The 12,217-nt window shown below is 46.4% G+C and overlaps 2 protein-coding genes and 1 long non-coding RNA gene across 4 annotated transcripts; 1 reads left to right on the top strand and 2 right to left on the bottom strand.

Annotated features, from left to right (window-relative positions):
• The first annotated feature begins 223 nt into the window (after positions 1-223).
• Positions 224-5,816, top strand: LOC6543450 (very long-chain-fatty-acid--CoA ligase bubblegum). 2 transcript variants are annotated; one of them, XM_001969502.3, is made up of 6 exons: positions 224-410; positions 2,234-2,481; positions 2,574-2,919; positions 2,979-3,478; positions 4,492-5,083; positions 5,142-5,816. In XM_001969502.3, exons 2-6 carry the CDS (start codon positions 2,243-2,245, stop codon positions 5,463-5,465), a joined length of 2,001 nt encoding a protein of 666 aa, XP_001969538.1. In that variant the 5' UTR covers positions 224-410; positions 2,234-2,242; the 3' UTR covers positions 5,466-5,816. The 2 variants fall into 2 exon arrangements, with proteins under 2 accessions (XP_001969538.1, XP_026834755.1); XM_026978954.1 differs by lacking the exon at positions 5,142-5,816 and having other exon boundaries at positions 2,979-3,467; positions 4,492-4,733.
• LOC6543497 (epidermal growth factor-like protein 7) lies at positions 5,685-7,079 on the bottom strand. The gene is made up of 2 exons (XM_001969501.3): positions 6,923-7,079; positions 5,685-6,826 (listed from the first exon to the last, which is right to left on the bottom strand). The coding sequence occupies exon 2, from the start codon at positions 6,586-6,588 to the stop codon at positions 5,914-5,916; it is 675 nt and encodes a 224-aa protein (XP_001969537.1). The 5' UTR covers positions 6,589-6,826; positions 6,923-7,079; the 3' UTR covers positions 5,685-5,913.
• A 1,016-nt stretch (positions 7,080-8,095) lies between these two features.
• Positions 8,096-8,999, bottom strand: LOC113564094. Its single transcript, XR_003407789.1, has 3 exons — positions 8,848-8,999; positions 8,475-8,635; positions 8,096-8,409 (listed from the first exon to the last, which is right to left on the bottom strand). It is a non-coding gene; the product is annotated as an uncharacterized LOC113564094 (long non-coding RNA).
• Between the last annotated feature and the right edge of the window lie 3,218 nt (positions 9,000-12,217).

The raw sequence follows: 12,217 nt of genomic DNA, 5'->3' as shown, positions 1-12,217 counted from the left end.
TTGGTGCTATTACATCCACTGGAAGATTCCCACCACGCCCCACTGATAAGCCTCAATTGCCAGGGCATCGGGAAAAGATGTCTGGTATTCACACTTGGTGGGAGCGAGCCCGCCGATCGCATGCTGCTGATAACAGGGTATCAGTACCAGGTAGCACCCATATCGACATGGACGCCGACGCCGCCGCCGCCGCCGGCAGAGCGATCCGTCTCGGCGGAGACTTCTCCATAGCATCCGATCCTGAACGGCGTTCAGTTCACGCTTTGCCTTCGCCGAATTCGGTCGTGTGTGCTGTCGGTTCTCGAGCCAAAGAGTGGGAGTACAGATAATAGACGGCCATCGATTTGCGTGACCGAGGAAGTACCGAGCGAATATATCGAGAACGCGTGGAAACCAAACTAGTTAATTATGTAAGTTTGCGGGGAGAAAGCAGTAGGTGCACAGAACAATTGAAACTTTGATTGGATAGTTGTCGCGACTTCCGGGCACACGTGAGACCTCGCATTGTCTAAATCTAATTTGTGGGTCAGTGCACTTTTTCGGCGGGTTCATTGTCATCGTCGCCGATTTCGCACCCCATTTCCCATTCCCATTCCCATTCCCTTTCCCATTCCCAATCGCCAATTTCTTCTTCACCTTGCCATCGATCGAGCCTCTTTTACATCACGGTCGATCGCTGGGTGTTCGCTTCTCCATTTTCAGACATTCTCTTTCATCTCAGTTCCCTTCCCACTTTCAGTCACACTTTCGAAATGTCTTTCGCTTGGAGAGCGACAGCCCCGAATAGTTGTCAAATATTTTTAGAAGCTATGCCCCATTATCAGTTTTGTTTTTACCCCCCATTCTGTGCGTCGCGAAATATTCCGAGTATTCCAAGAGCACCCAACCACATTTCCACCCCGATCTCTGTGATCAACAGCCGGTTTTTGTGTTTCCCTCCACGTTTCATTGGATTCCCGTTCAGCTCACTTTGGATCACAAGAACAAAGGGCAAACAACATTTCTAGCATTATGAGAAGTGGATAAATAAAGCGGACTTTCCGTTTTGGTAGTAGTTCGCTTTATTAGGAATCGACAGTAGCTTGGTTTTCAAAACGCTGAACTATGGGTGGTAGCAAAAGCTACTGACTCATTTCCATGCCCCGAACGCGTGCGCCACTTTAAGTACTTTGAATTATTATCAGCAGCAGACTGCTATTTATTTGCCAGTGATTTATGATTTTCAAGCAAACTATGTTAATGTCATTGGCACCTCCCATAATTGCCATATTTGCTAGGAGTGTGGAAGACGCACTTCCATTAACCTGATAATGCCTTGCGCTCGGGGTCTTTCCAAGGAATCAATTCACAACTTACAGCACAATTTAGCTGTCAATCATCTACGATGTCTATGCCAATCAATCTGAAATCGGCCAATCCATCGCAAAGTTCGAGTTTATTTAGTAATTATATTTTCCATCTTGTCATAGACGGTAATTTATGTGCCGACCCTTTGGACTCAGCAGACTATTATGTCAGCTGTTGAATTCCTTCATATTGACTTCCCCGTGCCACACCGCTTATTTTGGGTCTTATCAATGCTTAGTTGCCCAGAATTTATTGATTAATAAAGAGCGAAAAGCTGCAAGTAAAACAAGCAGGCATTATTGTAGATATCAAGAATTACGATTCTCGCCCTTTGCACTGCGAAACCAAAACTTAGTCAAATAACCTGCCATTGTCGAATAGCTACAACTTCTGATATACCCAATTTGATAAGGGGCTGAGCTACGGCTGATAAGTCATTGTAGCATAAAACGCGGAATTGTTGGTAATTGTGATAAACAAATCGTGTAGAGAACACCACGCTCCAGACAAACTATTTCAACATTTCTCATCAAACTTTCCGACTTTTCCTACAAAAACTTTTCCCACCTTGACAATGGTTGTTATCACCTTATAATCGGGTGCTAGGTTATACGCGTACGATAAGAAACCCCTTTGCACGGAAGCCTTGACATAGGCCAACTGGAGCGTGAGTCTTATCTCGAATGGCTAAAAGAAGAAATAATACTTTAGTCATAGATCGTATGATTCTATTCGACAACGTAATATTCATAATTTTTAATCAACCATCGTGGTGATTTCGAAGTTTTCCTTAAGTAACAGCGATTGGTCGCGGTTCAACGTGAATAACTTTAATTTTGCATAACACCTTCAATCAAAGTAATTGATTCCCAATTCACCATTGCAGACTTGCACCATGTCCGCGATAGACGCGCTCTACAATCGTCCTGGGCCCAACCGCCTAAGGCAGGCGGAAGCCTACCGCACCACCAACCGCGAGGATGCCGTCAAGATACGGATGGCCAAGGATGGAATCGGCGCAGAGGAACCCATCTCAGTGCCCGGCCTGCTGAAGCGTACGGTCAACAATTACGGCGACTATCCTGCGCTGCGCACCAAGAACGGCAAGAACGGATATCACACTGTCACCTACAAGTGAGTAGCGCTAATCGAATTGCTGGCCGATTGGCAATTTGCGCGCGATTCACTTAACGCTAACCGGATTATCCGCCTGCTCTCACCCGCAGACAATATGAGCAGAAGGTGCACCAGGTGGCCAAGGCCTTCATCAAACTGGGCCTGGAGGAACACCACTCGGTGGGTGTGCTGGCCTTCAACTGCGCCGAGTGGTTCTACTCGGCCATGGGCGCCATCCATGCGCGCGGCATCATCGCCGGAATCTACACCACCAATTCCGCCGATGCAGTGCAGCACGTCCTGGAGAGCTCACATGCCCAGATCGTGGTCGTCGATGACGCCAAGCAAATGGACAAGATCCACGCCATCCGCGACAAGCTGCCCAACCTGAAGGCCGCCATTCAGATCCAGGAGCCCTATTCCCCCTACTTGAAGAAGGAGGACGGCTACTACAGGGTGAGTAAACCCCTTCGAAGGTCTAAGCAAGAGGTGTTCATTTATCTCATCTTCCTCAGTGGTCCGAGATCGAGTCGATGAACGTGAGCGACGTGGAGGATCAGTACAAGACCCGGCTGGAAAACGTGGCGATCAACGAGTGCTGCTGCCTGGTATACACCTCCGGAACGGTGGGCATGCCCAAGGGCGTGATGCTCTCCCACGACAACATCACCTTCGATGTGCGCGGGATCGTCAAGGCCATGGACCGGGTGGTGGTGGGGGCGGAGTCGATCGTCTCCTACCTTCCGCTCTCGCACGTGGCCGCCCAGACTGTGGACATTTACACCTGCGCCTTTGTGGCGGGCTGCATCTGGTTCGCCGACAAGGATGCGCTGAAGGGAACGCTGGTGAAGTCGCTGCAGGACGCGCGTCCCACGCGTTTCATGGGCGTGCCGCGTGTCTACGAGAAGTTCCAGGAGCGCATGGTGGCCGTGGCCAGCTCCAGCGGCAGCCTGAAGAAGATGCTCGCCAGCTGGGCCAAGGGCATCACGCTGAAGCACTACATGGTGAGTCAAGGGTAAGTATTCCCCCGATGAGGCCTCTTCTTTAAATACTTCAACTCCGACTTTGTGTGCGCATAAATTATGCAAAAAGGATGCACAGTTAAAGTGGCTGCAGCGACAGAATTCCACTCGCAACTCCCATTCCTGCATTTTTCATGATTCACCCAGCTTTTCGGCCAGCTTCCTGGCCAAGAAAGCTAAGAGCCCACCAGCTTTTAGGTGCACAGAACGGAATTGCGCGCCATTAATCATTGTATTGAGAAGAAGGTATTTTAAACGGAAAAGAAAAATCTAAAAATTAAAAGCCAAATTTAATTTAGCTGGCCCTGTTTAGTTTGCTCCAAAAACTTGCTGGTTGGCAACATTTGTTCTCTGTGTACATGTGTGCCGAGTTTCGGTGTCCGCTAAATTATGCAAGCCAAGCGGGCCGACAACGCTTCTTAAAGCGAAAATCACTGACAACAACATTACTCATACGTCACGTGGAGCACGCCGGCAGCTCCCGCTGCTCGTGCTGCTCCTGGTGCCGGAATGTACCAGAAAATAGAAAATGCAGGAGGAGCAGGACCACGACGAGGAGCACAGCCAGGACACGCCATGCGGGCACGTCCTCTTAAGTAAAAGCGGGTGAATGGGGAGCAAAGAGATAAGTGCGGAACTAGGGGGAGATTCGTTTAAGTGCAAATACTTTTTCAGTGATTGAAGCATTAGGAAACCCATCAGGCGATCCAAGATCAAGCGAAACATTGAAAGTAATTGAGGGAAATTTAAAGCGAAAGCTGCGCATTTAAGGCTTTACAAATTATGCTGGCTATTTAGAATGCATTTCCAACAGAATTTCCAACATGGTTATTTTACGGTCTAATTTAAGCGAATGGTATTATACTAGTTAGGGTGCATATTACACAATCAGCTTGAATTATTCGCAAACACCACCCATTACAAGTACCCAAACTGCCTGCCAACCTTCAACAAAACTCATCAGTCAACAAAGCTAATTAAACTTTTTGCCCACAACTTCTCGCAGCAAGAGCTCCGGGGGATTCCGGTACAAGATTGCCAAGTCGCTCATCATGTCCAAGGTGAAGCAGGCCCTGGGCTTCGATCGCGTCCTGACCCTGGCCAGTGCCGCAGCTCCCATGTCGCCGGAGACGAAGAAGTACTTCCTCAGTCTGGACCTGAAGATTGTTGATGCCTTCGGCATGTCGGAGACGGCCGGCTGCCACACCATCTGCCTTCCAGATTCCGTGGGCCTGAACACAATCGGCAAAACTCTGCCTGGCTGCGAGTCCAAGTTCATCAACAAGGACGCCAACGGCCACGGAGAGTTGTGCATCCGCGGACGCCACGTTTTCATGGGCTACATCGACAACAAGGAGAAGACCGAGGAGTCGCTGGACGACGACTGCTGGCTGCACTCCGGTGACTTGGGCTTTGTGGATGACAAGGGATATGTTTCCCTGACGGGACGATCCAAGGAGATTATCATCACCGCCGGCGGCGAGAACATTCCGCCTGTGCACATCGAGAACACGATCAAGAAGGAGCTGGATGCCATTTCGAACGCCTTCTTGGTGGGCGAGCAGCGCAAATACCTCACTGTTCTGATCACTCTTAAGGTGAGTCGCGAATCTTAGTTAATTTTTTGCCCAGCATCTAAGTGCTTCTGTTTTCCAGACCGAAGTGGACAAGGAGTCCGGCGAGCCCCTGGACGAGCTGAGCCACGAGTCCTCCGTGTGGATGAAGTCGCTGGGAGTGGAGCACAAGACCATATCGGAGATCCTGGCCGCAGGTCCCTGCCCCAAGGTGTGGACATCCATCGAGGATGCCATCAAGCGCGCCAACAAACAGTCCATTTCCAATGCCCAGAAGGTGCAGAAGTTCACCATTCTGCCGCACGACTTCTCCATTCCCACCGGCGAACTTGGACCCACCCTGAAGGTCAAGCGCAACGTTGTGTCCAAGATGTATGCCGATGAGATCGAGAAGCTATATGCCTAGACTTCCCTCTGCGATATCGAAACTGAAGACAGCCGCGGAACTTGAGCTTTAATGTGAATTTGAATTTACCGGACTTCCAAGCCAATTGAGTGCCACTTTTAATTTGATTTAGGCTGATGTTAACTGTTGGATATTAAACTTAGAACAACAATGGCCCTATGCCTAGGTAGACACTAGCTCGCCAACGATTAGGTCCAGAGATCTTTTAATTAGTACCTAAGTTTTATTATTTTATTTTTTATATATTTGGTTGTACCAACTGAACAAACGAAAATTGTTTATTGTCTGAAGAGCAACAATAAATTTGAAACTAGACTTTTAACTGCCGTTTCGGCTGTTTCAGTAACCTTAGCTTTTGGTAATAAAAAAATTAATTCACTTTATTGAACAGTTCAACCATGTGAAGGGTTGGTCAGCAATGATGCAATTACTCATCTTAATATTGCTCCTATGATTCCGGTTCGTTGGTCGAATCCTCCTCCGCCCCAAGTCCCTTGGCGAGTCGCTCGGCGACACGCTGCATCAGCTCCTCCATGCTCATCTCGATCTGGACGCAGGCACGACGTCCCGGATCGAATCGCTGCTCATGGCCGCACTGCACCCGTTCGCAGCGCAGGCTCAGGCTGAACCAGCTGCTCGCGTCCTTGAATCCCGGCCAGCACTCGCACTCGTTGTGGGCCACGCAGTGGCTGTGCTCGGGACAACCACCCTGGCAGACGGGACGACAGACGAGCTGGTGGCCAGTGGTGTGCAGGTGCGATGGCTCGTAGCCCCGCTGGCAATGACAGCGATCCGGTTCCGCACAGTAGCTGTGGGCGGGACACGCCTCCTGGCAGACTGGCTCACAGAAGCCAAACAGAATGGTCCGATATCCCGGGCAGCACACCTGGATGTTGTCCCAACGCACCCGCTCCTCGTACACCACATAGCTGTCCATGTCGACTGGGTGGCTGGCATTTGAAGGACCTGCCAGGCGGCTCTTGGCCACGGGCACCTGGTACTTCACACTGATGTTCTTCTGGCAATGCCCATTGGTGATGGCCAGGCTGCTAACCTCCAAGTGGATCGTCATCAGGACGAGGCCCAACACAGTATACAGCACTTGTTGCAGCATTGATGCCATTCCCTTTGGGCTGGGTTACTTGATTGTGCGTACGTCGTCGCAAGTGCACTAAACGCAGCAGCCGCAGATTAAGGAGAAACCCAATCCGATTCTTCTGCTGCAGCTCACTCGGAAAAAATGCGACTTCCCAACAATGAATCAAAGAAAAATAATAAAATATGGCTTCATTTCATGGATATATCTCCCAACATATGACTTACATACGATTCCGTAAGCATTGTAGTCTCTAAATTTAAACCTATTAGGCCATTTGGAGAAGTGGCAAGAGTGTAATTGGTAATAATCAGAAAACTCTCCAAAAGAATAATCAATATGTATATACTGGATAACTCACAAAATATAGCTATCCATCTCCGTTAGCCAATAACTTCATTTGCAGTAAAGTTAATAATACATTCAATTTTTTTTGGTGTGCATCATCTGAAACTTCGGTCGTTCGCGGTCTTTGGTCGTATGATAAGTGCGGTCTCTCATTATTACTTCTTTTTGCTTCGCCCGCCGTTCTTATCAACAGCATTGGAAATGTACCAAGACGACCGTTTGGAGAGTGGAGAATCAGTATGGCTCCAGCACGTTGGCTTTGGTTGCAAGTGGGTTCGAATCGAACTCAAGAATATAAAAGAGGTGCCGGGTACCCGTACCAACCGATCGATGCAACGTGTTTGTTGGTATATTATTATACCCCTCACTCGTACAGTGAAGGGGTATACTAGACGCGTTCAAAAGTTAGTTACAGTCAGAAAGAACCGTTAATCAGGACCACTAGCCAAGTGACTTTGATGACAGCAGTGATCTTAAAACTGGAATTAAACTCATCTAGACTTGCATTACCTTACAGCCCAACTTAACTATTGTATTAGGATACGAACATAATATATGTATGTACGTAACGAAATCAGCTGAGTAAATGGATTTCTTCAACTGGTTCTAAGTCTAAGCATGTGGATGTACGTCATATGTAAATACTTGGGCGTCTGCTAACAAGCTCTTGCTGCGAAGATTGTATGAGCGCATGTACTTACACCTGCCAAGAAACCATAGTCATTTAAAAAATATTGTATTTTAAAAGCGTCTGTTTAAAGCCAAGTATGCTTAGGAACATTATTTCTACAACACATTTTATGAACAAAAAATATTTAAAAAAAGGTTACCAGGGGAAATCAAAATGTAAGCTTCAGTCACTTAAAAGTTTTAAGTTGAAACCATCATAAAGAGCAAGCCCCAATAATATATATATTTTTTTGAAACTGTCTAAAAATTGAACACACTAAACAACAATACAATTCTAAGCGATCTTTAAGATTCTGGAAACATACATAAATGTTTATAATCCTAAAACCAAAAACTCAGCTTGTTTTTTTCCAAGTGTAAAGCAACATACAACTCGACAGCGAGACGGACTAGGCAACCAGACACGTGTTTGTTTGCTAGCCGAGCTCTGATGGATGCGGATGCTTTCCGTCGCTGGGTGCACGGATGCTCGGGGAGCTCGGGTGTACCCACGAGTCTTTGGGTATACGGGTGGCACGGTAGAGTTGTATGTGCCGGGCGGTTTTGCATATGAGCTTTGTGCGTTTGTGTTGCTCGATATATACAAATAAACATAAGCAGCCAGCAGGCGAGCAGGAACGATTAGCAGGCCGAAAGAGCAGAGAAGCGTGTGTGTGGTGTGCAATGCTCGCATGTTGCTGTTGTTGGTGTTGTTGCTGTTGTTGGTGTTGCTGTTGTTGTTGTCGCTGCGACGGCACTGTGTAGTTATGGGTTGTTGTGTTGACGGGGGGTGGGTCGGGGCGCGGGACGGTTAATGTTACCCCATGAAAGCTAAAACGGTAACGGGCGACGTTCTCACAAATTCGTAGGTATGTAACGTACACATGCTTACATACCCGTCTATCTACATTCCCCACCGTGTGTGTGCGTGTGTGTGTGTAATGAGCAAAAGCACACGGGGCAGTGCGAAAGCCAAAACCAGAAATGGAATCAACATGAAATGTAATAGGTGACGCCGAGGAGAGTATTCAAATATGCAAAGCTGCACCGCAAAAAACTACCGATGGGAACGAGCGTAAAGAGAGAAATAAGAATGAGGTGAGCGTCACAAATATGTACATAGCTTATAATTCTCAAGCACTAGGAGCACTAAATTAAAGTGACCAAGGCACATTTATTACGATGCTTGGTAGTCATTAAAATTGGTATACAACCAACAAAAATAATTGTTGACACACAATATTTCTTATTTTCTTTATTTTGTTATACTTTTATTTGCAGACTTTCTTCCTTTCTCTCTCTGCATGAACATGTGAGTATGTACTACATATGTAACTGTATGTAGGCAGAGCGACCTGTTCGCATGCCAATCAGCATGTGTGTTGTTGTATGCCGGCCCTGATGACGTAGCCGCTCACGGAGATTGCTTACCGGCACGCCATCGCTCGCAGCCAGCGTCTCTGCCGGCGTCGCAGTCGGCGGCAGCGCCGCAACAACAACAGCGAGCTTAGAGGAGCAACAACTTTATTTGTTGTGATTATCGGCCGGCGGCGCTTAGCGAAGCGGCTACAGTTGTTGCCGGAAAAGTGAGACAGGAGCGTGGCACAGTGGCGGTCAGAAATAGAGTACTCCTTGTGAAAAGTTAGGCAGCGTTCCAAGTTTCGCGAAAGTAATACAATTAATAGTAAAATTAAACGATTCCTTTAAGCGATATCAAACGATTCGCAAATAATCATATATATATGTAAAAAACAACTAAACTGGCCAGTGTTTTTACAACGAAATATATGTTATGAGAATATTTAACATTAATGTGCACTGCTTCTCCTCAGGTATTCGGAAAAGGAACATCTTCTACTCGATTTCTTTTATTGCCCCCGATATTGTTTTAGTTTATAAAATAAAGGCATAGAGAGCAGGCCAAGGCGTTCTGCTCCACTTGAAGAAATCATAAAAGTCATTTCAGAAAAAAGTAAAAGCAGAAGGCACAATCTCCGCTCAATCACCACCATTGTTTTAAAAGTGACTTCAGAATTTTCCACTGATCAACAATGACGACAGAAAATCAATGGCATTCCAATCGAGAGGGAGAGTGCGTGGATTACAGCTGATAAGGCGACGCCATCACATCGCTATCGATAATAGTCACAGTAATGATGACTATTTCACGGGTGCATCCATATGCAAGGCCCGGTGCCGTAGCGCCGACTATCTCCAGGAACTTATCAGCGAAATGCACCCAAGCTGAACTTGTGACTCTGCTGACGACAGACTCGAAAAGGGGGTCAACGTCGTACATTAGTTTTTACTTTAGCAATCCATACTTAATTGCAGATGAGTTTGCATTTTTCTGCTAGCTTCTAGTTATTATCAGGGCTGTCAGCCTAGAATTGATTACAGTCCGTACTTTCCACATTCTGCATTGTAACAAGCTGCTTGAAATAGATCTTTAAAAATACAAAGTACACTTACATTTCAATTGTTGATTATTCCTAACGATATTTTCCAATCTCCATATTCAAATGTCAGCAATGCTATACTTGAAAGGTAAATAAATAAAGTTAAATAACTGATTGCTTAATTTTTTATTTTATTTTAATTTCACTCTGGGTGAAACGTATCCCACCTTTCCATTTCATACCTTGCATTCCACCTGTGAAGGGTATCCAATAGCCAATGTACGTTTCATGGTTTTCTAGACCTGCGACGACTTCGTCGCCTGGACATCGATCTCTGGCAAGACTTCTCATCATTTTCGTGCTAATGCTGGCATTAAAACAGTTTTAAATACCGGTTGCCATATTGTAATTGCCACTTATGAGGCTGACCAGTCGGTTCCGATGGAGGGGCAAAGAAATAGAACCAGAATCGGTGAACGAGAGAGAGAGAGAGAGAGCGGGGTCTGGGCTGCGAGTGTGAGTAGGGCGGGGTATAGAAATGAGTTTGAATGAGTTGCAGGAGACATACAGATGTACATATGTACATCTTATGTATGTACGGATGTACATACTCGAACATACTCGCACTGGTTCGCATGTATGTCGCCCGTCCGCTTGTTTGTCAATATGTACAGGGTACACATGTTATTTGATTTTCGTTTCGCTTTTTATGTCTGCGATGTGCTGTGGCTGTTGTTGCTTTTGCTTTTGCTGTTGGTACATGAATATAAATGCTGTTTATCTCTACCCCCCTTTTCCGCCCCACAAGCCCCTTCCCACGCGTGTGTGTGTGTGTGTGTGCGTGTGTGCGTGTGTGGCTCGAGAGTATGTGCACGAATGTGTTTCCTTATTGTTGTGTGTACTTGTTTGTTTGCTGCTAGTTGTTATTGTTGCTCTTGCTTGCTGCTTTGCTCGCATGAACTTTTTGCTTTGGCTCGGCTCTTTCACGCCTGCTAATCAATGCTGTGCGCCGGGTGGTTTTGCTATATCTATATGTACACAAACAAATCTACAAAAGTCCCAGACATGTGCCACCACCACCCATTCGCAGCACGCCGCCCACCGCCCAACGTCCCTGCCACGCCCACAGCCCGCACATTAGGTCACTCGATGGGCGTGTAAATATGTACAGAGCATATTGTTACACATGCCGGACGGATCGGCCGAATGGCTGAGGGCTTGCATACTCGTATCGATATAGCCCATAGATATGGCAAATCACTTTCAACACGTATCCGCCAAGTGGGCTCGTCTATGCGACTGTGTGTGGCGTACATACGCATGTCTGCATGTCAAATGGTCGGACGAATCAGTGGGCCACTCCGCTTAGGCTGGACCATGTAGTCACTTAATATGCCCAATATGCGTTAGATAATGAATGGAGATGTATTTCGAGGAAGTGCACCGACCGTAAGATTCCCTTCCATTATGTTTAGATATGCTTTAGATACTAAATGTTTTAAATACTAACTATACACTTTATAGTAGAATATTAAGGACTAGACTAATGAAATCATGCAAATTACTTATAAGAAATTAAAAGTATGGAGTGTATCTTACAGGTAATCGGCCTATTTAAAGATATGCAAGTAACTGCAACTGCCGAACCACCCTAGTCAAATGTAATGTGTCCAGTGTCCGTTTTATTGTTAGCTTCACTGCTGGTTCCCATTCAAAGTGGGCTTTTCCTTTCCACATACCGCTGCCAATGCCGATGCGGCTATGTTTGCACCAGGTCCGTACATACGATTACATCTGCTTTGACGCCCCACCGGACCCCTGCCCGCATATATATTATACATACTCGGATTTTTATTCTTTCCTGGCATTAGTTGATATAAATCCCATGTACCGCACTCACACTCGAGAGCACATGTATACATGCGAGATATCTATATAGTTGCGAGCGGAATAAAAAAGACGAGCAAGGAAAGCAGAATATTGCAACTATTTGTGTTGTAGTTTTGATGCAATAAAGCCCCCGTCACACCCCCAATGCCATCGAAATGCCCACAGCCAACGGCTGCACTTGTTACCGATTCATGAGCTGCTGTTCATTGGTAAATAATTTCATAATAATGTTGTTGTGCAGGCATAACAAAAGATAAGCTGCGAATTGCAACAATTACATTTGAGTTAATAATATTTTCGTTTTATCGAATGGCCCGATTGTCAACGCATTGGGGGCACGTTTTTCAGTG

This window comes from Drosophila erecta, unplaced genomic scaffold (assembly GCF_003286155.1).
Source record: "Drosophila erecta strain 14021-0224.00,06,07 unplaced genomic scaffold, DereRS2 tig00000055-arrow-pilon, whole genome shotgun sequence".
Lineage (NCBI taxonomy): Eukaryota > Metazoa > Arthropoda > Insecta > Diptera > Drosophilidae > Drosophila > Drosophila erecta.
This window is presented reverse-complemented; position numbering and strand designations above follow the sequence as displayed.

Excerpts from the sequence above, each read along its gene's own strand:
- LOC6543450 (XM_001969502.3), top strand. The coding sequence starts at position 2,243 with ATGTCCGCGATAGACGCGCTCTACAATCGTCCTGGGCCCAACCGCCTA. Across the intron at positions 2,482-2,573 it reads TATCACACTGTCACCTACAA|ACAATATGAGCAGAAGGTGC; the intron begins GTGAGTAGCGCT and ends TCTCACCCGCAG. Across the intron at positions 2,920-2,978 it reads AGGAGGACGGCTACTACAGG|TGGTCCGAGATCGAGTCGAT; the intron begins GTGAGTAAACCC and ends CATCTTCCTCAG.
- LOC6543497 (XM_001969501.3), bottom strand. The coding sequence starts at position 6,588 with ATGGCATCAATGCTGCAACAAGTGCTGTATACTGTGTTGGGCCTCGTC.